Source organism: Oikopleura dioica, chromosome PAR, assembly GCF_907165135.1.
Source record: "Oikopleura dioica chromosome PAR, OKI2018_I68_1.0, whole genome shotgun sequence".
Taxonomy (NCBI): domain Eukaryota; kingdom Metazoa; phylum Chordata; class Appendicularia; order Copelata; family Oikopleuridae; genus Oikopleura; species Oikopleura dioica.
In genome coordinates this window covers 11,890,531-11,914,291 of record NC_137293.1, presented here as the reverse complement: position 1 = coordinate 11,914,291, position 23,761 = coordinate 11,890,531, and the positions used below count along the sequence as shown (strand labels likewise).

The window sequence follows — 23,761 nt, the reverse complement described above, 5'->3', positions numbered from 1 at the left end:
CACTATATTTAGCGAAAGAAAGGAAGTACAGAAAAGTTTTATTGCACTCACGATATCTAATAGATAATGAGAAATGAATGTTAAAAAAAGACGAAAGAAAGTTATTGTAATTAAAGGAACTTTCACTTGAATAGTTTTGCAGTGGCATAAAGAAAATCCGTCTTGAACTGTTCCGATGAGAATCTCGCACATGCGTTTCTTGCGTTTTTCTGAATCTGACGTCGTCTCTCTTTGGAAAGAAGAAGAATCTTTTCCATGGAATCAGCGAAAGACCTGGCGTCAGTGGCGAGAAAGCCAGTCGTTTCTCCGTCATAATCGACGAAAATGTCTTCTTTGGGACCGGCCGAGTTGTGCCCCACTGCGATTGTGCCGGAGGCTTGAAAGTCCACGCACGTAATTCCGAAATGCTCATCCTTCATCGTGTGTATGCCACAGGAAGAAGTCTCAAATAACTCGATGATTCGTTCAAAAGAAATATTCTTCTCAATGGTGATTGAATCGCTTAGGCCGTATTCGGATATTAAGTCGTTTAGTTCGTCCACGCGGGATTGATCGCCTGGGTTACGAACTCCTCCTGCCATGATGAGTCGGGCGGACGAAAAAGCAGGATTCTTGTACAACAGCTTGAACGCTTCAACTTGGAGCTTAGTTGAGGGTCAATAAACAAGATTTCCTGATGTAGAAATATAATATTGAATGAGTTGTTCTAGTCAGAGTCTCTAACAAAGAGATACCTAAATTAACGCCTTTTCCTTATGATTTTTCTCTGGCCTAAATTGGGCTAAAGACATAATCTGAAATGGAATTCGCCTCTTTTCCAGCTCTACAAGAGAGCTTAATTAACATTTTTCCTCTTTAGATTTCTCTGATGAATTGTCACAAGGAATAAATTATAACGAAATAAAATGAAAGCAAAATAGAAATAGCACTCTTTCCTAATTTAGTAAAAGCGGACACGTCGCAAGGAGGAAATATTTTCGACGACTTCCTGGTCCAAATTTGATCCAAATGATTTTGCGTCCATGAAGAATTCGTCATGACGACAGAAGATCGATTTCCACAGAAAGCGTAAAGCTTCGAAAACAACTGATAATAGAGAAGTTTTCCTGAATAGAAAAATGACAAATCAACTCAAGAGAAAGAGAAAAACCTGATGAAAGGACAGAATTATTGGCAATCGTTTCACTGTTGTTAAAATCTGCTTCTCGCTTCGAAACCTTTTGTAACATGTCTGTAGAAATCGTTGGATAGTGGATGTAGCAGCCAACTTTGCAACCGAAAAGCCAAAAGAGGGGGTAGGTAAAGCTGTAGCCCATCGAGTCGATGACGATTTCAGGGTTCACTTTAAGCAGCGCCTAGTAGTTTTTAGGTTGGATCGTTCGGATATAATGGTTCGAGCGTGAAACACCTGTTTTCTCGTATAAAATTGGAAAAGTTTTGATTATTTTCATAGTCAAAATGAATTAAGGAATCGATTAACGATTGGATAGTATAAGAATGAGATTATTCAATGGATAAGTGTTACAACTGTACCTCGAATGCCAATAAAATTGACCCGAAACTCTGTCCAGCAAGCGTGAAACTTGGCCAAGTAGCCGCTTCGACTAACCATCGATACTTCAAATGCACAAAAATAACATCTTCAACCTTGATATTGAATCGTGCTTCTGCTCTTTTTAGAATTTCCTTTCCAGAAGCTTCATCTCCGGTGTAAATATAAATTTGCTTGTTTGAATATTTCTGCGAAATAGCAGTAACAGCTTCCCAGAGAACGCGTTCTCCACCTCCACCAGCGTCGCAATAAGGATGAAAGAAGGCGACTGAGTTGTTTTGACGTCTTCCGAAGCGGATTAGAATAAATACGAATATAAAGAGGGTAGTTACGAATATCATGCTGCTTTATCAGCCTTTTAGAACATTGACGAATTCAATCTTAATTGCCACAGATGTTATGAGTAGAAAATTATACAAAATATAATAACTGGGAATTCTGGCATAGTCTTATCAAGATTCTATCGTAAACAATTGTTCACAAATTATAAACATTGACGTAAAAGATGTTTAGAGTCTGATAAGTATGCGACAAAAGAATAATCGAAGAAAACTGATCACTGATAAAATTAGAGCAACTTTTCGATAAGTAAAATTAATAATTTCCAACTACAAAATATATTGCATAAGACAGATTATGCAAAGATCTTGATTTTCAAATAAAAATGGCGTAAGTTCGGTTGGTCGTTTTTCTCAATTTCGCTCGCTCGGGCGCACAATCGCGCAAATCTGATTGGTCGATTCCGTTCAAACGCATTCTTCGAGTTATTCTGAGGGCAAACTTATTCTCACTTCTTTTTGCTTCCATTCGTTTTACTTTTTACGTAGAGATATTACCGTAAATACGATACTGATAATTATCAGTTCTTTAGAGAATTTCGTCGAAAAATTTGATTACGTAATGACTTTTGCTAAAAGCTTGTTTTCTTCAGAAAAATAGAATGGCGGCGCAACTGTTAGAAATTTTGAAGAAGACGACGGACGCAGTTCACTGCAGGGAGGCACAGACTCAGCTTGAACAAGCTGCCAAGAGCAACTTACCAGAATTCCTTGTTCAGCTCTCAGTAGGTCAGTTAGCCCTCCTCTTTCTTCTTCTTCTATTTCTCGTTATAGTGCTCGCAAATCCGCAGAATGATGAGCTCTGTCGATTCCAGGCCGCGTTGCAGCTCAAGAATCACTTGGTCTCCAACAATAATCAGACGAAGATGGAGTATCAGCAGCGCTGGCTAATGATCGACAAAAACCTCCGGGATCAAGTCAAAACGAACTCTTTCAACGCTCTCGGATCTGAAACACGGTGAGGACAAGGCAATGTTCTATGATTCTTGACCATTCATTTTCAGTCGGCCGAGTTCTATTCCTCAAGTAATCGCCGCCATCGCCGGAGCCGAGTTGCCACACGGCCACTGGGGAGAAGTTATCCAAGCCTTAGCGACCAATGCTACTGACGTACGTAACTATCCATTCTTCCTAACTAATTTTCTTCCAGGAAAAAGCAGCTTGCAGATTCGAGCGAACAAAAGAAGCCTCTATCGAGGCTATTGGTTACATTTGCAGCGACGTGAAGCCGGAACTGCTGAGTTCGCAGTCCAATCTCATCCTCACCTCCATTTGCTCTGGCCTTGTACGTTCCCTTGTCGCGTACAGTAGATTACTCCATTGTTCAGCTAGCGAACCAAAATCAATACATTCGGCAAGCTGCGATTACGGCGCTTTTCAACTCGCTTGAATTCGTCAAAAATAATTTTGAAGTCGACAATGAAAGAAATCACATCATGCAGGTCGTCTGCAACCAGACAGTCAAGGACCCCAACAACAGTGACAACGATGTCACAATCAGAACGAGAGCACTTGAGTGCCTCGTCAAAATCGCCATGCTCTACTACGAGGTAAATTGCTCTTTTCCGATCAGGTTTTCAACGAAATTATTTAGCATATTCAAAACTACATGCAGGATATCTTTAAAATTACGATTTCTTCAATGGATCTCAGTCAACCAGAGCAAATTATCCTTCAGGTATGAGATCAAAGTCTTTCGTGATAATTTCTTTATTATCAAGATTCTCTTGTCTTTGTCTTTACAAAAAAGACATGTTTTCACCGGTATATACGGGTTCTTCAAGATGTAGGATCTTACTTCTCCTAATAACGATCTAGGCCATCGAATTCTGGTCGACTATTTGCGATGAAGAAATGGATTTGACTCTGGAAGCCGAAGAGGCCCGAGAAAGCGGTCAGGAACCAACAAGACTTTCTCAAAACTACGCCGATGGGGCCCTCCCGCATTTGTGTCCCAAATTAACGGTCCTCCTTACGCAGCAGGACGACGACACGAACACTGACGAGTGGAGCCCTTCCAAGGCTGCTGGTGTTTGTCTTATGAACTTAGGTATAGAATTCGACTACGTCAGAAGCATATAAGTTTTCTAGCGAACTCTTGCGGAAACAATATCCTCCCGCAAGTGATGGATTTCATCGGGTCAAACTTCGAAAACCCCAAGTGGCAAAATAGAGAAGCCGCGCTCATGTGCTTCGGATCCATTCTCGAAGGACCCGCTGTTGAAAATCTCAAGCCTGCCATCGACCAGGTACGCAGTTCATCTCTTGAAATTTGCTTACTAGTTTCAGGCCTTCCCAATCATCGTCAAAGCAATGACGGATCCCTCCGCGGCTGTCCGAGATACAGCTGCTTGGTTCGTTGGTCGAGTCTGCGATATCGTCCCGGAAGCCGTCCTCAACCCCAAAATCTTCGAGCACGTCCTTCAGGCTATGGTCAACGGTCTCGGTGACGAGCCCCGCGTTGCCCAAAACATTTGCTGGGCGTTCTCTTCTCTCTCTGATGCTGCCTACGATCATGCGCAGAATCAGCTCGGAACTGAAGACACACCAACAACTTACTGCATGTCTCGAGTAAGCGCTATCCTCCTTATCTTCCCCTACTCAATTTTAAGTTCTTCGGTGGTATCATTGAGAAGCTCTTGGCCACGACCAACAGACAAGATGGTAACCAGGAGAACTTGAGAAACGCGGCTTATGAAGCCATCATGGAATTGATGAAGAATGCACCGGATGATTGCTACGACATTGTCCTCAAGGTACCATCATAGAAATCGAGCGTTCGATAAATAGGGTTTTAGACAACCGAAGAAGTCATGACTCGAATCCAGAACCTCTTCGCCATGGAGAACGGAATCGATAGCTCGATGATGTCGCAGTACCACGATATGCAGGGTCTCCTCTGTGCCACTCTGACTGCCATCATCCGAAAGGTCAAACCCGAGCACATGAATGAGCTCTCCGACAAGTGCATGGAGTACCTACTCAAGATGCTTGCGTAAGTCGTATTTCTAGACATCAAAAGGTAAACTCTTTTTCAGCAAATCAAACGGCGTTGGTTCTGTCCAAGAAGATGCTCTTGGCGCGGTCGGAACTCTCATCGAAGTCGTCGGCAAGGGATTCGAGAAGTACATGCCCCACTTCAAGCCGTACCTCATTGTTTCCCTCGAAAACCACGCTGAAATTGCTGTCTGCATCGCAGCCGTTGGTGTCGTTACCGACCTCTGCCGCGCAATGGGCAAAGACTTCAAGAACTACTTCGAGGAGATCATGACAAAGATGTACAACGCGCTTATCTCCGCCTCCATCGATCGATCTGTCAAGCCCCAAATCGTTGCCGCCATCGGCGACTCTGCTCTGGCCATCGGTCCTGACTTCTCACAGTATCTTGCTCCAGTGATGGAAGCTCTTCAACAAGCTGCTTCATTCGAGGTCGATGCCAACGACTACGAAATGTTGGACTACCAAACCGATCTCCGCGAAGCCTGCCTCGACGCCTTCACCGGTATCATTCAAGGGCTCAAGGGCGACGATGAGAACTCAAACCCACAAGCCAGCCAAGTTCGAGCTCTCGAGCAGTACTTGCCATTCATCTTCGAGTTTTTGTGCAAGATCGCAGAGAATACAGACGAGATGACCGACAGCTTGTTGAAAAACGCTTGCGGTCTGATCGGGGATATCTCGATGGTTTTCGGATCTACTATCCCTCAGAATCAATTGATGCAGGCTTTCTCTGCTCAGGGAGTTCAGGTTAGTGTTAAAATTGTGAGATTGGTATCAACGAAAAATTCAGAGCCTTCTCCAGCTTGGAAACCGCTCGAGAGTGGATAGAACCAAGCGTCTTGCTGGCTGGGCGATCAGACAAATCCGTAAGATCGAGCGCGGTCAAGCATAAGCAACTTTGGTGTATGTTATTATGTTTCTACCTAGTTCACTCCTCTTCCTCTACTTCCTACCTTTACTTCAACGTATTTAATCTGTAAATGTATCTTCTTGGACCCCTCACTCCAATTCAAGTTCAAAACACTGTTCAGTTGTACCCAGCCCTGCTCGCACACAACTCAAACTCTGATTACCTAGTACCTTACCTCTGTTTCAAAGTAACTGCTACTCTCAATTCATTCTCGTGTGCTCCTGAACCGAACCCTGCTATATGTGCAGCAAATCAGACCAAAGGTGACCTTCCACTTTGAGCATAGTTTTACACTTTCTTTTGTTTATTCTCGGGATGGCTTGGCAAATTTTTTTTTGTTCTTGTAAATTTCAACGGCCTATCCAGCTATCCCGAGATTCTAGCATACTTGCAATTTGTCCCTTTTGTGTGCGAACAGGTTGCTACAGCTATTATTTTTGATTGGCGTAGTAGTATACGCTTAAATTTCTCAACTTTCTTTTCATATTTATTTTTATTTATTGAAGGATAAGCTCATTTATCCATATTTTAGTTTCCCCTAGCGTTCCTTTGAAACGTACCCAGTACCTAAAATGATCAAAGGAGCGCTAAGGACTTTCATTTTTTCAATGATGAAACTTGAAAATTCTCTGACTTGTGAGTGAATCTGACTGAACCCGTTCTGCCCTGCCTCAGCAACCCTTTCCTGTACTAGAAAGTGCCGGACTGTACTTTTATCCACTTCACTGATGAACCAACCCTTCACCTGCCTCTTCGGCGTCAAAAATCGTACCCAGGATACCGGGCGGACAAAAAAACTAACAGATCAAAATCAGAGTTATGATTTGTTTCCGGAACCTCACTGCCCTCTTCACTGCCTACCATTCTGCTGTACCCACATCAAAAAAGCGATTTCAAACCATCATCACCTGTACCACCTTTATCCCCAGAATAAACCCCTTCAACCCATCTGACGATGATTTCAATGTCTTTATTCAAAAATCCAATTTCTTCAACCGTTTCTGGTGCAGAAAATATAAACGACCAAATATTCAAGAATTTCTAAAGAAAACGTGAGCATCAAATTCATGTGATATCATGCAGGATTTATTGAGCAGGATAGTTGAGCATCCAATTGTCTATCCGTCAGATGATAGCAAAAATCGCAACAGCATAAGATAAGACTTCTCTACTGTTTCCTGATAATTTTACAATTGTGGAACGTGAGTTGCCGCCAATCAAATCGTTATCAAGCATGTCCGACATCCATTTCCAGCTCATAAAAACACCGCCGAGATTAAAGAAAGCAAGACAAATTCGTGAGAGACCGAAATAAATAGGTATTTCGATCGAGCAATTTCAAACATAGAAAATATGAAGAGTGCATTTTTATTCGCCGGTTTCTCCGCCATTTCCGCCGAGAGCATCGACCTCGATACTGCTATTGAGAACTTGAGAGTGCTGAATGATTGGGTTGAGACTAGCCTTTATGAGCAGGAAATGGTAGGAACGAAGATCGGCGACAGGATGGAAAAATGGCAGGGAGATCTTCAAGAAGCTTTCCGAGCTGGGGCGAGTAGAAGTGATTTAGGAAAACTTCTATTTTCTGGAAGAAAGCTCAGGCTTGACTTGATGATTGACCAGGAAACAGGAAGGTGTTTTCATTAGCGATAAAATATTTAACGAAATGAGCACTTGATAATTCCAAAATAAGCTTCCAAATACGCCTTGGAGGATTTGGAAGAAACTGGCTGCTACGGACACCCACTCCAAAAAGGCGAGACTGGGTACGCTGGAAAAGGACAACCGGCTGATTTGATCGATGAGCTCTCAAAATCACTCCTTTTCTGCTACAAATGCGCTGCCAAGGATCATGGCTCAACTTGCAACGGCCGAGGAAATTACAATTCTAGCTTCAATAAGAAGAAAGGATCCGTTTGCCAAGATAGACGTGATACTTGTGGGCACACCATCTGCCAGTGCGATCTTCAGTTTGCTCAAGCTTTCGGAAAGGTAAAGAGTAATCCAAAAATGATGTGTTTTCAACTTTTTTAGATGTCGATTTCGTTCGATGAATCTTTCAGCACGAAGAACGGATTCGACCGAGAAGCTCGATGTATCCCAAAGGCACCGAAAGACAGCTCCCTTGAAGGCCGATCAGGATCTTCTGGAAACAAAGCTCAAAAATCAGCCGCAGCTGTGACAGAATGTTGTGGATTTGGACTCGGTCGAACTATTTTCAAGGTTAGCTCATTATGTTGGCGTTTATAAAGAGTCATTAAGGTTGACAAACAAGTTTGCTGCAATGGCGATACCGTCAAGCCGATTGGATCTTGCTGAGAACGTTCTTTTATGCTTTCTCATGTTTTTATACAAATAAATTTTTACTTAATTTTTAAAGAAGGTTCAAGAATTTTTAATTATCGATGTCTATAATTACTATCTTATGAATAGTAGAGTTCACCGACAAATCACGGATACACGACGTTTTCCTCAAACCGACGTTTTCCTCAACCGACGTTTTCGTTAAACCGACGTTCTCGTCAATGGTCAGAACCAGGGGTGACCATTTGGGCAAAAATCTTCGTCGGGCCGACCAATTGCCCGCCCAATACCAAAAATCAAGACCCGGGCCGACCAAATGCCCGACCAGTCCAATGTGCCCAGAATGCCCAATCGGGCAATTGGGCAATTTTTCGGGCAAAAATTTTCCCGACATTTCGAGCTTGTTAAAACTTTAATTTTCTAAATTTCTCTCAATAATTTATTTCAGTTGAAGATTTGGAAGGTTTGAAATTTATTTAAAAAGCGGTTAAAAAAATAATTTTGTAAAAGATCGATCAGGTTGTCAAGAATAGACAGCTAACCATTAAGGTCCACTTCACACACTCTTGCATAACCGTCTCGAAAAAAGGGGTTCAAAAATGGGGTTGGAAAAATAAGGGATAAAAAGGATCTGGAGGTCAAGGGTAGACAGCTAACCATGAAGGTCCACTTCACACACCCTTGCAGAACCATCTCCGCAAAGAAGTGGCTGAGTTAAGGGTAGGGATAATTTCACAAAAGGATCAAGTGGTCAAAGGTAAACAGCTAACCATAGAGGTCCACTTCACACACCCTTGCAGAACCTTCTCCTTTTATCTTTTTTCTTGTTTGTGAGCTTAACGACCAATAAGCGGACAGGAAAACGCCCACGTTTATGATTTTTCCCGGTGGGCATTTGCCCAACTGCCCGATGGTGCCCAACTGCCCAGAAAATGCCCAAATGCCCGACTTTTCCAATGTTGCCCAGCCTATTTTCAGGCGTTGAGCCGACCAAATGCCCGCCCAAAAGCGTTTTTGCCCGAAAATTGCCCGATTTGCCCAAATGCCCAATGCCCAAATGGTCACCCCTGACTCAGAACGTCGGTTTGATCAGAACGTCGGCTTAATGAAATTGTCGGTTTTCCCTTAAAATGCGGGGGCAATCAGAGCGAATGAGAATAGGCTCTTTTTGGAATAATGTCTTTTTCAAACCGACATTTTCCTTAAATTGTAAACTTTGAAAATTTTAACTATATTAATTATTAAAAAAGATAAAAAGTAAGTATCATTTAAAGTCGATATGTTTATCGGAAAAACATTAGCCAACATAATTTATGCAGTAAAAATGATCGTCTTACATTTTATCGGTCTTGTATACATTTTAAAAAGAAATATTTTAGCTGTATTAGTTCATAAAATGAAAATATACAGTATTCTTATACTTTTACTCTTCATTATGCGTTCAAGCGTTAAGTTTATAACTTATAAATTATAAGCATAATGAAAACGTTGGTTTAACGAAAACGTCGGTTTCCAAACTGAGTCTTAGTCGAATTCTAGGCGCCCACGCATTTTTCGTGAAAACCGACGTTTTCATTAAACCGACGTTTTGATCAAACCGACGTTCTGATCATTGAGTAGAACGTCGGTTTAACGAGAACGTCGGTTGAGGAAAACGTCGGTTTGAGGAAAACGTCGTGTATCCACAAATCACCAAGATGCATTTATCCAGATAAATGCCCAGTGAAAATCAAAAGATCATGATTTCAACTTGGTAAAAATTATTCAGTAACATTAGTTAGATAAGCTTTATTGATGAGAGATCATGTACAGGCGGAAATATAATCATGACTAATTTGAATTGCAATCAGATGATCTTCATTGAATAAATAAGCTCGTTGCTTTTTCTAGTGTCCAGAGCTGACGACGGAGAATCGGTTAGAATGAGCCATGTAGTAGACAGCAATGATCATCAACGGTCCGTAGTTGAAGGCGCTGTCAATTGAGTTTTCAACAAGCTACAGTATTGATTCAAATAGAATTGATCTAGCCGCAGTGAACGTGGGGATATAGCTCAGTGGTAGAGCATTCGACTGCAGATCGAGAGGTCCCCGGTTCAAACCCGGGTGTCCCCTTAATTTTTTCTTTTTTATTTGATTCTCGGTTCAGAGGAAAAACTCATTCCTGTTGTGAAAAGATGCGTATTTGCCGATGACGTCAAAATCTCGGACTTTTTTGACGAGCGGAGCTTCCTGCCAGAAGTCGGAGAATCGGTCCTAAAAGGAAAAGTTACCTGAGCACAAAAGAAAAGACAAATTGTCTATACTATATACAGAGATTCGTGAGAAAAAAAAAGTCTTGTTGAGCTTTGAAAGATTCTTAGCAACTGTTCGATAAATTTACTTACAGATAAGGACTCGTCTCTCTGAAAATAGGCTTCTCTCTCCTCTTCCGTCATCATCTTAGGATCTTGGTTGGCTTGAAACATCCTCTGTAACCTGACTGTATCTCTTCTTTTATCCCTCTCGATTTCTAGGCGTAGTAAAAGCGCCTGTCGATAAATTCTTCTTTCTCGCTTTTGGCCAATCAGCGCCGCGCTCCGCCGCCAATCGAAGTTCGTGTTCGAGAGAATCGACGGCGATATTTTCAATTGAAACTTGTTGCTTAGACGGATTCTTTCTAGAATGTCGGAAATGTCGACCGAGCCGAGAAAGACCGAGGGTGGATTTGTCACTTATGGCAAGGAGCCCACTCAGGAACTTGTTAAAATACTTTTTCTACTGAATATTGAGTTAATGGAGCTTCTTTTTTAACGAGACAAAGATTACGTTAAAAGACGACGATACAGTGTATGTCATTGGATCAGAAGTAGGGAACTATCTGAGAATGTTCCGTGGAAAATTGTACAAGCGATTTCCTGGTTTATACAGGCGAACTGCCACAGAAGAAGAGCGTGAGTACATCAAAAAGGTGCGTCTTTACAATTTTTCTAGGCTAATTTTTCTCTAGACATCGACAGACCCAAACCATGCAAATTTGCCGAGCTCCGTTAGTTTGATGAAAGCATCGGAGGTGGACGAAGTCATGGCGGGAAGAGGAGGAAGGTACAGAACTTCGAATAAAGTCGAAGCAGAAGAAGTCGAAGAAAAAGTCGAAAATTACGCGTCCATGCAATCCGCTGTTCCAGGTTCTCTTTTGTCCTCTTTTACTCGAGGGACCAAATTATTTTAGGAAACAGTACTCCAACGACGCGTAGATCGTCCCTAGCGCCTATTCCACAGACAAATACAAGCGTCGCGCAGCATTTGGACCCCGTTCCGTTGACGACTCCTTGTCTTATTTTTGCGAAGAACAAGAAAAAAGTCAGAAGCTACCCGATGTTCCTCAACTCAAACGTAGACCATCACGTGCTCAACAACGCAGATCAGGAAGAATGCTTGGTTCCTATACGACTTGATATGGAGCTCGAAGGTTTGTCACATTCATAAAATTTCATGATAAAAGTTCAATCAAGGTCATAAATTACGAGACTGTTTCACTTGGAACCGGAATGAAAAGCTCATCTCCCCGGAACAATTTGCAGAGCTGATGTGTGACGATATGAATTTACCACCGGGACTCTTTGTCCGAGCGATTGCGGAATCAATACGCGTCCAATGTGATCAATATCAGCCATCTGAAGATGTTCTCAAAGAGTAATTCTGCGAAAATGTGTATATTGTTTTATTGGAAAATTAAGGGCATCTGATGCGAGAGTCATTTTGAAGCTAAATGTGCATATTGGAAACATATCTGTCGTCGATCAAATTGAGTGGGACATGGCGGAGAGAACAAATGACCCTGAAGTTTTTGCGAAACAGGTTTTAGGAAGATAAATCTTTTCGGGGGTTAAAATTTATTCTAGTACTGCCAAGAACTGGGACTTGGAGGAGAATTCGTGACGACGATTGCCTATTCTATCAGAGGACAGCTCACCTGGCATCAAAAGACGTGCTCGTTTTCCGACAATCCTCTTCCAGGTAAGAGCTTTATTCTTCCTTGATTTCACAGTCGAATTCAAGTTGTTTCCGTGGCGCTAAGAAACACAACCGAAGCAGACGCCTGGAGCCCTCAAATGGAAATCCTGACAGACCAAGAGCTCGCCAAAAAGACCCGCAACCAAGATCGCAACACTCGTCGCCTCAGGCGCGTTGTTCGCGAAAATTGGTAGTGACATGTATTATTCTCCGAAACTCTCCTCGCACTCCGAAAACGAAAAAAGCGACCTACATACATTTTTCTTTAGTCTATCTTTCTTTCTATAACTTTCATGTACTTTCTCCAACTTTGTCTCACAAACACTGCCTTGAAATAGAACAAAACTGCTAAAAGTAGAAACATTTCTTTGATATCGTCATCTTCAGATGGACTTAGAGCGAGAATCGATTGAAAAACGAATAGAAGAGGTCTACAAGAAGCAGAAGTTTTTCGAAATTAATGATGCTAAATACATCTGGATGATGTTTTTCGGCTTCAAAGTCAAGAAAGCAAAACTACTCCCATTCTTCGAAAACGGCCGCATTTCAAAAGAAAAGCTGGTTGCTTACATTATTCACTACAAGTCGATTGCTGGTAATTCTTTCAGTAAAATATTTCCTTAATCGATTTTAGATGACGACTTCAGTATAATGTCGCAGCTTCTCGACCACAACCACCGCGGTTTCTACACAGAAAAATCCTTCGCCAAACTCTTCGAACGACACGGAGAAGATCCTGCTGAAGCGAGGAAAATTTTCCGCAACCTTGATCTCGATGGATACGGGCGGATCTCGTATTCGCAGCTTTTTGAAATTTTACATTCCTAAAAATATATTTTTACACTTTTCTTTTTCTACCCACTCTTCAAGATTATTTCCTTTTAGAATGACGATCAATAGTTTATTTATAATCGCGACGAATGACTTGAAAGTCTTCATGGAGAAGCATTGGTGCTCGGCGATCAAAAGAACAGTTCTTGATGATTTCTTAGAAAATGTAAGATTATTCTAATCTTCTTCTCTAAAAGATTCTAGCTCCGTGGATTATCTGATGTTAACGACATGCCGATTGTCTATCTCGGGCCGAACAACCACTACCTTATTCACGTTCTTCACAAAGACACCATCTTTCTAGCCGTAACTCGCGAAGGTATTAAAAATCTTTAATCCAAATTTCATCTCTCCTATCTAGATGTGATGCCGCTTATGATCACAGAATTCTTGCATCGAATCAAAGATGTCTTCATCGATTACTTCGGCGAGTGTTCCGTCAATTCTATCAAAGAAAACTTCGTCGTTGTTTACTCCTTATTGGACGAGCTCCTTGACGCTGGATTTCCTCTCGTTACCGAACCCAACGTCCTCAAGGAGCTTATTCGGCCGACAACGATGCTCAGTTCAATCAAGAATACTGTCACTGGAAAGAGCAACGTGTCCGAGAACTTGCCTACTGGGCAACTGTCGAATGTTCCGTGGAGAAAGGCGAACGTCAAGTACAACAACAACGAAGCATATTTTGATATGAAAGAAAATGTAACCCAGTATCTTAACAATATCAGATTCATCCCTTTTATAGCTGAATATGGTGGTCAACAAACAGGGCTCTCATTTACTGTCTCTCGCAAATGGCCGAATTGACTCGAGTATCAAGCTCTCAGGAACACCAGATCTGAGGTAGGAATTATTAAAACGCTTCCCCGCTCAAACATTATTGCAGCCTCTCATGGCAAAATCCGAAAGTCTTCAACAACGTAAACTTCCATCCGTGTATTCGACTGAAACGATGGAACGTTGAGAAGATGCTCTCCTTTATTCCCCCAGATGGTCAATTTGAACTCCTGAGATACCAGGTGGATTGCAATTATTTTCGAGTTATCCTAACTTTTTTAGTCTTCCATTAATGGAGGAGCGGCTTTGCCGTTTTATATTCGTGCAAATGCATCGCTTCAAGCAGGAAAATTAGACATCTCCATATCACCAAAGGTATTTATTGTGATAAAAATCATTTTTACGCCCTTTTCTAGCGGTTAGTGACCCCAAAGCCCGTGACAAATGTCTTTGTTACATGTAAAATGCCCGCTTGCGTAACGAACGTCAACCTGACCGCCTCGGAAGGATCGTACAGCTTTGACTCTTTCGAAAAGCGATTGAAATGGGACGTTGGTAAACTTGTGTCTGGAACGGCGCCGTCATTGAGAGGAAGCATCAACTTGAAAGAAAAGTGCGACCTGAGGCTTGTCTTTTCCGTGCAATTCAGCGTCGAGCAATACGCCGCTTCGAATATCAAGGTTCACCAGTTGAATGTCTTCGGCGAGGGCTACAAGGCTTTCAAAGGCGTCAAGTACATCACTAGCGCCAACGCTGTCGAGATCCGCACGTGATTTGCCAAAAACAAATGCATCTTCAAAGTTTCCGTTCCTATTACCTTTACCTGTCCGTATTTCTTCATTTATCTTTCTCAACGTCTCAATTTATCAGACCATCACGAATGTATTTCAAGTTCTTCAGTGCAATACCCTTTTCTTTAATAATAAAAATAACATAAAAATGCATATTTGAGTTTTTTATTTGTTATTGTTACAGTCAGGTTTTGGTCAAACACGAGTTTTAAAATTAGCTGGCTTCACTTGCGGCTGGAGCAGCGGCTTTCTTTCCTTTTCCTCCTTTCTTTGGCGGTCGGCCCTTACCCTTGCCCTTCTTAGCTGCAGCTGGAGCGGACTTTTTCGCCACCTTGCCTTCCTTTTTTGGAGCAGCGGGCTAAATTTTGATTGAAATCAAGGAAGAGTATCGAATCCAAGAGCATTTCTCACACTTACCTTATCTGCCGCGGCCTTAGCCTTCTTAGCTCTTGGCTTTCGTCCCTTTTTCTTTGGAGCTTCTTCCTTTGGCTCTTCAGGAACCTCAGCGGGAATCTGCTGCTCTTCGGAATCAGACATATCTTTCAAAAACTATTTGCAATTCTAATGTTAAAACGAAAGAAGTTTGCTTTCGCTTTCTGAAACTAGTCTTAGCGCGCAAAGGGGAAAAGCTCTTCCGAGCGTGCACGCCTCAGAGCGCGTCATACTTTTTCTGTGTTCAAGTGCCCTAGCTGTCTTGATTTAAATTTTATCAGAACGCTTTAGAATGGAAGTGGAATTAACAGAAGCTCAGATTGAGCAGCTAGAAAAGCAAAATAAACGGATGGTTTCTAACTTCGAAGCGTCTAAATTGGAGCGCGAAGCGAAGAAGCATTGGGACAAGTTCTACATGCGCAACACTACGAATTTCTTCAAAGATCGCCACTGGACCGAACGCGAGTTTCCCGAGTTGGCAAGCGAAAATTTGACAATTATTGAACTTGGATGCGGTGTGGGCAACTTTATCTTTCCAATTTTGGAAGCAAACAAGAGCGCTTCCGGATTCAGTTGCGATTTTTCCCCAAGAGCGGTCGACTTTGTAAAGAATAGAGCAAAAGATGAAGGGCTAGAGGGTCGTTTACTAACGTTTACGGCTGACTTGACACTAAACGACTGGTTAAAAAATGTAACGGAAAAGGTTAGCGTGAAAACGAATTGTCAAATAAAAAATAAGTGCGATTTAGCCTCGCTCATCTTCGTCCTCTCCGCAATTCACCCTGACAAGCACGTGATCGCGTTGAAGAACATTTCTGAGATTCTCAAACCCAATGGAAAATTAATCTTCCGAGATTATGCAGAAAACGATCATGCAATGCTTAGATTTAAGCCAGGAACAAAGGTAATTTATTCGTCTTTTTATTCAATTTTTATTTGGTAATATCGAACTTTTTCGTACATCTTGGATTATTGAGATTGATTGGTTCTCTTCGATCCCAGGTCTTATAGTCATTCGGGATATTCTTCGGTTCGTATGGACAATTTTTCGTATGTAAAGGCCGACAGAAATGCTAGAAATTTACTGAAACAAAGTAATACGGTAGATTTTACCAGAATATAGCGGCAAAAGTATTGACAAAGAAAATGACTTTTGGTGTGTCGAAAAATTCCACCATCGAGTTCGAAACATAAGGAACTATCAGCGTCAAAGATCCATTTATGACTTGATCGCATAGAAGAACATTTCGTAGTTTGTCCGTTCCGACGAGCTCGATGAACAGGACGAACTTGATTCCCGTATATCCACAAATGCCGATTGAGTACAGAAGCATTCCGGATATGAAATGGGAATAGGAAGAGGATAGAGCTAGGGCAATTTGAGAGAGCAGAAATGAAAGGAGGTAGAAAAGTTGCATCAAGGTCACGTCGTGCTTGTTGCAGAAATATCCCCAGATCGGTCTTTTTATGTCTTGCAAAACGTTTTATCGTTAATTTACGTATTGTTAGGCACATTCCTGAAAATCAGCTCGGGTAGAGATGCAAACAGAAGTAGCTTTGTAGCTAGAACTGGCTCGATGCCAGATTCAATGGCCACATTGGTGACCTCTGTCATGACCCCAGAGCAAATAAAACCTGAGGATATTGCTGACACAATCAGCATTGGCACGCATCCCTATTTTCAGACTCACTTGTTGTTGTTTCTTAGTTCTTAGGAGACTAATCCGAGCCCGTTCCTTGATTGCAAGAACGTTTTTAATCTCGACAATGCTCTCACCGATTTTGAATTTAGTCTTCTCGAGTCTGACAGGCTCCGACTCGTGTCTAATAAAGATCGTTCCCAGAATCAGCTGGTTGAGAAAAATTCCAACGATGACGATCACGGCGCCGTACCATGAGAAGATGCTGCATAAATAATTGCCGAGCGTCACTGATAACAATAAGAACCCTGGATAGCCCAGAAATAGATATGGATTGAGTTTTTTGCGTTTTTTCTCAAGCCAAAATTGCGGAGTGATGCAAATTATGCCGTAGGAAAAACCAGAGCCAAGGCCGGCAAGGATGCCCATGATGATTTGTAGTACTGTTAGCCAGGAGCTACCGAGAAACATAAAAAGTAAAAGTGTTCCGTAACCAGCGACAGATAAAAGGGAGGAGAGAATCATCCATTGTGCGGGAGATATTTGAGCGTAGAAAATCGTTACCAGAATTGAGCCAAAGTACATGAATCCCTCGATTGAGTTAGAAAACAGAGTTTACACTGACTATGAAAGTGTTGATTATTCCAACTTTTCCTGAGAAAAACGCTGGTGCAATGAAGCAACCTGAATCGGAAGCTGAAAGTGCACTTTCCATTGCGCAGTTAAAACTTGTTGAAAGCCCGTAAATCTGAATTCAGCTTTTATTTACAGAACAGTTCGAAGGTTTGTTTCAGCCAAGAGTAAAAAGGTTTCGTTCGCGGATTTGTCTGAAAAAGGAGCGGGTTTTCGTCCGGATCGTTTTGATCAACTTTGGTTCCACCACTCTCGAAAAGTAAATTGGCTTTTCAATTGGGAAGTCCCAATTGCATGCAGTTGCATGAAGTTCCAAGATGTAAAAAAGGATTAAAAATATTCTTTGAAAGTTCATTTTTATTCTTTTTTGCGTTGTTGTGTGATTTCTGGAAGAATCAACCTTTTTTATATTCGATAACCCGCGTGGGTATGAAAAAGTACAAGACTACTACGTATAATCGAATGTACGTAGTGGCGCCTTAATAAATCAAAGTTTGTTTGAACTTCTGAGATTCTCAAATAGGCTTTATTATCGAGAAACTGGTAACATTTGTTACAGGCAGCAGATTTGTTTGCTTGTGTTTTCAGGCTTTGTTTAGTGTAAATAGAGTCTTACCCGAAGCAAAAGCCAGAAAGGATAGCGGTAGAAGCAACGACCAGAATCGCATAAGGTCCATCCTTTTCCAAGCTCAATCCGAATCTTCTCTTCATTTTTTTATATTTTCTACTGGCCAATAAAAGCACCGCGTCTTTTTGAAATTGAGGCAATTTTCACCCCGGAAGAAGCAATTTGACCTTTTTTTATCTTATCCGTTGATTAGTTTTAAGATTTCCGTCCTTCAAAAAGCTTTTTAGATCAGCGACAAATTTTACGCTCGCCACGATGGAACCAGAAGCTATTTCTTTGGAAAAGAAGAATTTACTTTGATCGCCGAAGCGGCTGGATTTTCTGTTGAATCTGTCGAAATTTGTGAGAGATCGACGACGAACGTAAAAGAAGAGCTCAATGTGAAACGACTCTTTTTACAGGCTACGCTTGTCAAACAATAAAAGACATTTGCTAGTTGAATTATCTGAAATTTCAAAACTGTCTTTTTAGAATGGTTTGATAGAAAATGAGATGTCTTGTTCAAAGAAGATAAAATGAAAACTGATTTCCAAATCCAAAGTTAATAACAGCCATCCCCATCTCAATATTCAATAATCTTATAATTTTATTCAAAATAAGTGTTAAGAAAAGAAAGGAAATCTCTCAGTTGCTTCGATGTGACTGCATACTATTATATGATCTCTTCCTCATTGATCTAATATGAACCTATAAAATGAATCAAAACACTTTAGGCACCAGATATGAGATGAGTAAATCCAATCTTCAACTTATTGCTATTTTCAACCTTTCTCTTCAATGTTGAGTCTAATTGACTAATCTAATTTGGCATTTCAATGTGCAACGACAATATTTAGAATGGTCGCCTTGGTAAAATGATCCTACACTTTCATACGAATTCAAGCTTTTGTTCTTCAAACCGATAAATATCAAATGAATACTTTTATTTTCATTCATAGGTAATGGTTTGAGTCATCATAATTTAGAAAATGCTTCAGTAAGTTCTATATCTTTAATTAATATGCGCAGTTTCACCATGATTTCTATTTGTCAAAAACTGTTACCTCTATAAAATGTCTAAACTTCATTCAATTTTATGTTCCAGCGGACGTAGTAATAAATTTATATCTTATAATTCAATTATCATCAAAAATCTGCGGTGTTATTTGATAATATCTTGGCAATTTTGCAGCTTCGTCGGACCGCCATGCTTTCAGGGCTTCAAACTGATTTTTGTATCTGAAAATGCCGCGGATTGTCCATTTTGCGTCCACGTAACACTCAACGAGGGCTGTTATTTTTCAATATTTTTTGAATTTCAGAGAATTATGGATGACATTGATAAGCTTATCGAGGCCTTGCGACTCAACGAGAAAAAGTTTAATGAAGAAGAGATCCGCGCAAACTCGTGGAAAATCTTCACGAACCCTGAAATGTCTATAGAAATTGAGGCATTATACCAGCGAGGGTTAAAGCTGCAGGAGAAAAGGAAGAAGGAAGAAATGGAAAGAATTATGGAAGAAGAGATAAAACTTGCGAAAGAGAGCTGGTTCGAAAAAAGCGACGATCAAGACCCGTTTGACGAGCTTGAAAAGTCAATCGAAGTGCTGAATAATTGTTTCGTGCAGATGGAAAACGATTTCGGTCATCCCTCGAAACTTACAACGGAAAAGCTTGAAAAGGCCGCTAATGATATTTTAGAGCAAAAGGTAGCGAATACCATTTTTAATTCTCTTCCTTGAATTCATTTTTAGAGGAAACTCGGGGAAACTGTCAAGAACTTGTCAAAGAAATTAGAAAATTGTGCTAACTTCGGTAAGAAACTATTCTCGAGAACAAGTCCTAAACCAATTCCTTCAGGCTCAAGCACAGCAAAAGCCTTGAAAATAGAGGAGGCCGCTTATTTGAGAATAGAGACTGAGGTTGTTTTCAAGGAGACTTTCCTGCAGAAATATGAGGAACGTTTCACAAATATTAGATTCAAACTTAAGCTGTTAAAATAGGCTATGAAACCGATTAAAGGAATCTCGTTCGAAAATTGAAAATACCTTGTCGATCTTCCAAGGAATGCCTGAAGAGAACCGAACTGTTCTCAAAGAAAGCTTGAAAGCTAGCGTTGAGGATTTGAGCGCTCGCATCGCGAAGTATCTCGACGAAGGAGAGAAATTTCTCAAAGGAAAGACTCTTGAGAGCAGAATTGCTAAGGATGTCCTGAAGAAGGTGTTCGTTGAAATGGAAAAGTGCCAGGCGAACGAGAGAAAGCTCAATGAAGAATGGAGTAAGCTCAGGAAGATAATCGATGTTGATGTTGATAGGATGCGAAAAGTCTATGTCAGGAATGGGATAAAATGGTGCATGACTTTAATTCAGTCAAAGGAGTATTATTTTTATCCCCTAAAAGGCTTAAAGCATTGGAGCCGATTGCGGATGAGAGCTGCAAAGAAATGGAGATCTTGATGGAGAAGATCAACATTTTCAAACGTGACCTGAGCGCAGCTGAACTCGATGCAAAATCGGAACTTGTAAAAGATTCTCCCATTAACCGACAGCTCGCAAGTCTCTGTGGCTTCGAATCGTAAGCAAATTTGCTGAAAAGAGATTATATAATTTGTAGGAGCATGGTGAGAAAAGATGAGTTAGAGGAGAAGCTTCATTCATTGATTCGCGAAAAAGAAGCCAGACGAATGGAAGTTATCTTACAAAATGAAGAAAAAGCCCGTGAAGTTTCTCGCGAATTTCTCAAGTAAACATGTTCTTTCGTTCAATCATTCATCGTATTTTAGAGCCCAAGAACAGAATCCACCAATTCAACTAGCGAACAAATCAGAGGCCACTCTTCAGCATCTTGCTTCGCTCTAAAAGGAGCATCACTTTTACACTGCCTGTTTACACAATTCACCATTCCACTTTTTTGCAAATAAATTATTCACAATTAATCAAATTTTTAATAAGCAACTTGCCCCGTGGGGTTTCTTGCTTCAGCCTTTTTTAAAAACTCATCCCACTTTTGAAAAAAGAGTTTCTCTTTTAAGGGACCTGGGCGAGCAGCGCTGAGCCAAACTTCACGCGCTCGCCGTTCTTCTTAGAAATAAGATTTTTTGAAATTTCTTTTTGTAAATTATATCTCCAAATCTTCAGCTTTCTTTTCCGATTCTTAGTTTTTCTCTATCATTCTTGGTTGATGAGCTAGCGAGAAAAAGAGAAGCCCAACTTCAAAGGCATCAAGTCTTGCAGACTAAATATTTTCCTCATGAAACTAGCACCATTGAAAAGAGCGTTAAATTCTGAACAGATCCCACTCCATCAGCTAAACTAAGTCCGTACTTATAGGCGTGTAAGGCCAGATTAAGAAAATTACTTAGCGCGCGCAGCTGGTCGCGGCGCGGCTGGACGCTCCGATTTAGCTATTTTGGGCTTCCTGGACATGATTCCCGCTGCGCGGGCGCTAAGTTATCTTGTTTATCTGGCCTCTATCTCCAGTATGTACAGATTTAGTTTAGCTGATGGAGTGGGATCTGTTCAGAATTTAACGCTCTTTTCAATGGTGCTAGTTTCATGAAGAAAAATTTAGTCTGCAAGACTTGATGCCTTTGAAGTTGAGCTTCTCATTTTCTCGCTAGCTCATCAACCAAGAATGATAGAGAAAACTAAGAATCGGAAAAGAAAGCTGAAGATTTGGAGATATAATTTACAAAAAGAAATTTCATAAAATCTTATTTCTAAGAAGAACGGCGAGCGCGTGAAGTTTGGCTCAGCGCTGCTCGCCCAGGTCCCTTAATTAGCTTATAATTAGCATTTAAATAGCTTTGCTATTGAAATGCATCATGAGTGAATGCGCTAGAATATGGAGGAAAGCCATTTATGATAAAAAATCATCATGAAAAAATTAAATGAAAATTCTCAACCACATAAGTCATCAGTGCTGATGTAGAAAATTAAGTTTGTTTTTCTCATATAATTTTTATGATATAAATTTTATGTTTCTTACCCGAATAAATTACTGAAATGATCATGAAATACTTTATTGAATAAAATCACAAGAAAGAAAATCTATGGATCAACTTTCCACCTCTCTTCTGCTTCTTCCTTGCGTAAAGAACGTAGTCCGAAAGCCAGTCTTGAGGCAGGGCAAACTCGAATGTGTCGGCATTGTTAGGTGCATTTTCACGAGGTTTTAGTCGAACATCTCGGAGGGAAGCTTTCTCTAGGGATCCACAGCTGACAAGACTTTAAAAGGATACCACTAATATCAAAACCATGCATATCTTTTGACATGAAATCTGTCTCTGGATAAAGAAGAAAGATAAGTATTCCTTTCCTGAAAACTAGAATGGAAAATTTCATGTCACTCCTACTTTTTTGGATGTTCTAAAGTTCGTCTCCTTATATAATGCTGATCATTCAATCTGTGCAAATCATAAATAAGGAATGTGACCAGAGCATGAGAAACGGTTGGTGATGATAAGCTGCCAGTTGCGTCAATGGTTCGCGATTTAATTCGAAGCGGAGCTGCGACAACTTCACTCCCGCTCCTCAACAAGAACGAGGAGCAGCTTCATTTTTTCACAAAATGAAAGCCACGGGAGCCGACAACAGGTGAGTTTGCACAGAGAGAAGCCGATAGAGTAAGAAAAAGCAAAGATTAACACTTTTTGATTAATAAAAGGTCGTTCTGGGGGAATTTTCGAGCCTGGAAATAATTAGTCTTCCTTGATTTCAACAACCCTGTTTTTAGCGAAGAGATTGTCTCTTACAAGTCCGTTGCCTACGAGAGCCCCGGCTCGAAGTATGTCGTCCCAGTTGGTTCTTTCCACGTTAAGGCCATCTTCCTACTCTTTTTCACCGTTCTCCCTGTAGCAGGTAAATCGACGTCGATGAATTTTTTTTGCTAAAGAGGGATTCAAGTGTCCATGTTCGGCAGCGGCTACCTCGAGAATTGTCAAATTCACCTCCCCAAGCAAGTACAAACGGTCTACGCGGCGCAAACTTCAGGTAAAAATACTAAAACAACAAAGATCACTGAAATTCAGCCCCGACAACAACAACTAAAAAGCCTTCTTCTGGGAATTTTTTCGGAAGAAGACGTCGCTCCGCAGATGATGATGGAGAAGAAGTTCTTTCCTCTATCAACCTCTGCGAAAGGAACGGATTAATATACTTCATTCAGCGTTGCCACTGCAGTGGATTAACAACTGTAGCTAAATAGTATCAATTTTTATCCTTTGAACAGTGTTTGGTTGCCTGTTTTCGGATTTTATCTGTTGGCGCTGCTGATCAGGGTGGGTCCTCGGATGTTTATAGATTTCGAACAAGCTTGAATCTATATCACGAGCACCCTTCAGTACTTTTCTGGCGTGGATGTTCAGACTCGTCTGTATATTTCTGTCAAATCACCGGAGCTACGCTTGTCTCGTTCCTCCGAAATAGTGATTTTCAAAAATATACCCTGTTTTGAGAGTTGTACAAAAGAAGTTGAACAGGCATGGAGTTTTCGATAAGAATACGAGACAATTTCTGTCCATCAAAAGCCCCAGAAAAGAAGTCACTTGTCCCGCTACTAAATTTTTGGAACGATCAGTCACACCGCAAAAAAACTTTTTCTTGATATAAACTGTTTTTATTTTTTGTTGCGCTTTTTTATGTTTTCTGTGCCCATTTTTTATGTAATAGACGGATTGGAATTTTTTTTTATTGAATTGACACTTTTTTTCTTTCGATATTAGATTTTCATTGCTTTCTGCTTTCTTGTCTCTTTCCTTATTTCAATAAATCTGCATTCACAAACTTTGTTCTTTTTGCAATCAAGAAAGACCCCAAGAGAAGGAGGAGATAACCCCCTTAGATTAGAATAGACGTGGAAAAATAATTAATTGTTAATCCTCTGAGTGGGTACTTGAACAACAATTCCTAGCTTATCGATTTTAAAGCCTCTTATGGATGGGAAAAAACTA

At 40.8% G+C, this 23,761-nt stretch overlaps 8 protein-coding genes, 3 long non-coding RNA genes and 1 other non-coding gene across 14 annotated transcripts in view; 9 read left to right on the top strand and 3 right to left on the bottom strand.

Moving 5' to 3' along the window:
- Nucleotides 1-21: 21 nt before the first annotated feature.
- On the bottom strand, nucleotides 22-1,928 carry LOC145704969 (GDP-Man:Man(3)GlcNAc(2)-PP-Dol alpha-1,2-mannosyltransferase-like). Its single transcript, XM_081782423.1, has 5 exons — nucleotides 1,534-1,928; nucleotides 1,151-1,355; nucleotides 939-1,106; nucleotides 757-826; nucleotides 22-648 (listed from the first exon to the last, which is right to left on the bottom strand). The coding sequence occupies exons 1-5, from the start codon at nucleotides 1,891-1,893 to the stop codon at nucleotides 123-125; spliced, it is 1,329 nt and encodes a 442-aa protein (XP_081638549.1). The 5' UTR covers nucleotides 1,894-1,928; the 3' UTR covers nucleotides 22-122.
- LOC145701859 (spectrin beta chain, non-erythrocytic 2-like) overlaps nucleotides 122-23,761 on the top strand; it is a 36,785-nt gene continuing 13,145 nt past the window's right edge. Inside the window, exon 1 of the mRNA XM_081779075.1 lies at nucleotides 122-125. The gene's annotated coding sequence lies outside the window, so the exon portion shown is untranslated. The remainder of the gene's footprint in view (nucleotides 126-23,761) is intronic.
- On the top strand, nucleotides 2,463-6,748 carry LOC145706009 (importin subunit beta-1-like). Its single transcript, XM_081783516.1, has 13 exons — nucleotides 2,463-2,619; nucleotides 2,665-2,848; nucleotides 2,895-3,000; nucleotides 3,041-3,175; nucleotides 3,219-3,440; nucleotides 3,485-3,568; nucleotides 3,709-3,940; nucleotides 3,982-4,139; nucleotides 4,180-4,461; nucleotides 4,503-4,646; nucleotides 4,689-4,885; nucleotides 4,929-5,637; nucleotides 5,681-6,748. The coding sequence occupies exons 1-13, from the start codon at nucleotides 2,493-2,495 to the stop codon at nucleotides 5,780-5,782; spliced, it is 2,682 nt and encodes an 893-aa protein (XP_081639642.1). The 5' UTR covers nucleotides 2,463-2,492; the 3' UTR covers nucleotides 5,783-6,748.
- LOC145704543 (uncharacterized) lies at nucleotides 7,436-8,174 on the top strand. The gene is made up of 3 exons (XR_014134468.1): nucleotides 7,436-7,792; nucleotides 7,835-8,023; nucleotides 8,063-8,174. It is a non-coding gene; the product is annotated as an uncharacterized LOC145704543 (long non-coding RNA).
- LOC145703145 (uncharacterized) lies at nucleotides 9,884-10,675 on the bottom strand. The gene is made up of 3 exons (XR_014134352.1): nucleotides 10,491-10,675; nucleotides 10,272-10,359; nucleotides 9,884-10,082 (listed from the first exon to the last, which is right to left on the bottom strand). It is a non-coding gene; the product is annotated as an uncharacterized LOC145703145 (long non-coding RNA).
- Nucleotides 10,147-10,218, top strand: TRNAC-GCA (transfer RNA cysteine (anticodon GCA)). The gene has a single exon. It is a non-coding gene; the product is annotated as a tRNA-Cys (tRNA).
- Nucleotides 10,715-12,460, top strand: LOC145703144 (SWI/SNF-related matrix-associated actin-dependent regulator of chromatin subfamily B member 1-A-like). The gene is made up of 8 exons (XM_081780460.1): nucleotides 10,715-10,839; nucleotides 10,907-11,053; nucleotides 11,093-11,270; nucleotides 11,315-11,554; nucleotides 11,598-11,778; nucleotides 11,823-11,943; nucleotides 11,988-12,102; nucleotides 12,145-12,460. Exons 1-8 carry the CDS (start codon nucleotides 10,768-10,770, stop codon nucleotides 12,291-12,293), a joined length of 1,203 nt encoding a protein of 400 aa, XP_081636586.1. The 5' UTR covers nucleotides 10,715-10,767; the 3' UTR covers nucleotides 12,294-12,460.
- On the top strand, nucleotides 12,979-14,639 carry LOC145702322 (AP-3 complex subunit mu-1-like). The gene is made up of 7 exons (XM_081779540.1): nucleotides 12,979-13,096; nucleotides 13,135-13,249; nucleotides 13,292-13,632; nucleotides 13,676-13,773; nucleotides 13,817-13,949; nucleotides 13,990-14,082; nucleotides 14,124-14,639. Exons 1-7 carry the CDS (start codon nucleotides 12,986-12,988, stop codon nucleotides 14,478-14,480), a joined length of 1,248 nt encoding a protein of 415 aa, XP_081635666.1. The 5' UTR covers nucleotides 12,979-12,985; the 3' UTR covers nucleotides 14,481-14,639.
- On the bottom strand, nucleotides 14,706-15,056 carry LOC145705443 (uncharacterized). Its single transcript, XR_014134590.1, has 2 exons — nucleotides 14,916-15,056; nucleotides 14,706-14,856 (listed from the first exon to the last, which is right to left on the bottom strand). It is a non-coding gene; the product is annotated as an uncharacterized LOC145705443 (long non-coding RNA).
- Nucleotides 15,212-18,634, top strand: LOC145703487 (tRNA N(3)-cytidine methyltransferase METTL6-like). Its single transcript, XM_081780850.1, has 3 exons — nucleotides 15,212-15,633; nucleotides 15,670-15,834; nucleotides 18,059-18,634. Exons 1-3 carry the CDS (start codon nucleotides 15,223-15,225, stop codon nucleotides 18,251-18,253), a joined length of 771 nt encoding a protein of 256 aa, XP_081636976.1. The 5' UTR covers nucleotides 15,212-15,222; the 3' UTR covers nucleotides 18,254-18,634.
- On the top strand, nucleotides 18,666-20,761 carry LOC145703486 (uncharacterized). The gene is made up of 8 exons (XM_081780849.1): nucleotides 18,666-18,769; nucleotides 19,133-19,519; nucleotides 19,565-19,625; nucleotides 19,671-19,771; nucleotides 19,836-20,147; nucleotides 20,213-20,385; nucleotides 20,425-20,553; nucleotides 20,594-20,761. Exons 2-8 carry the CDS (start codon nucleotides 19,139-19,141, stop codon nucleotides 20,667-20,669), a joined length of 1,233 nt encoding a protein of 410 aa, XP_081636975.1. The 5' UTR covers nucleotides 18,666-18,769; nucleotides 19,133-19,138; the 3' UTR covers nucleotides 20,670-20,761.
- On the top strand, nucleotides 22,309-23,496 carry LOC145703550 (uncharacterized). Of its 3 annotated transcripts, none has more exons than XM_081780923.1 (7): nucleotides 22,309-22,406; nucleotides 22,546-22,670; nucleotides 22,716-22,802; nucleotides 22,841-22,952; nucleotides 23,041-23,088; nucleotides 23,153-23,290; nucleotides 23,350-23,496. In XM_081780923.1, exons 1-6 carry the CDS (start codon nucleotides 22,381-22,383, stop codon nucleotides 23,235-23,237), a joined length of 483 nt encoding a protein of 160 aa, XP_081637049.1. In that variant the 5' UTR covers nucleotides 22,309-22,380; the 3' UTR covers nucleotides 23,238-23,290; nucleotides 23,350-23,496. The 3 variants fall into 3 exon arrangements, with proteins under 3 accessions (XP_081637049.1, XP_081637050.1, XP_081637051.1); XM_081780924.1 differs by having other exon boundaries at nucleotides 23,345-23,496; XM_081780925.1 differs by having other exon boundaries at nucleotides 23,339-23,496.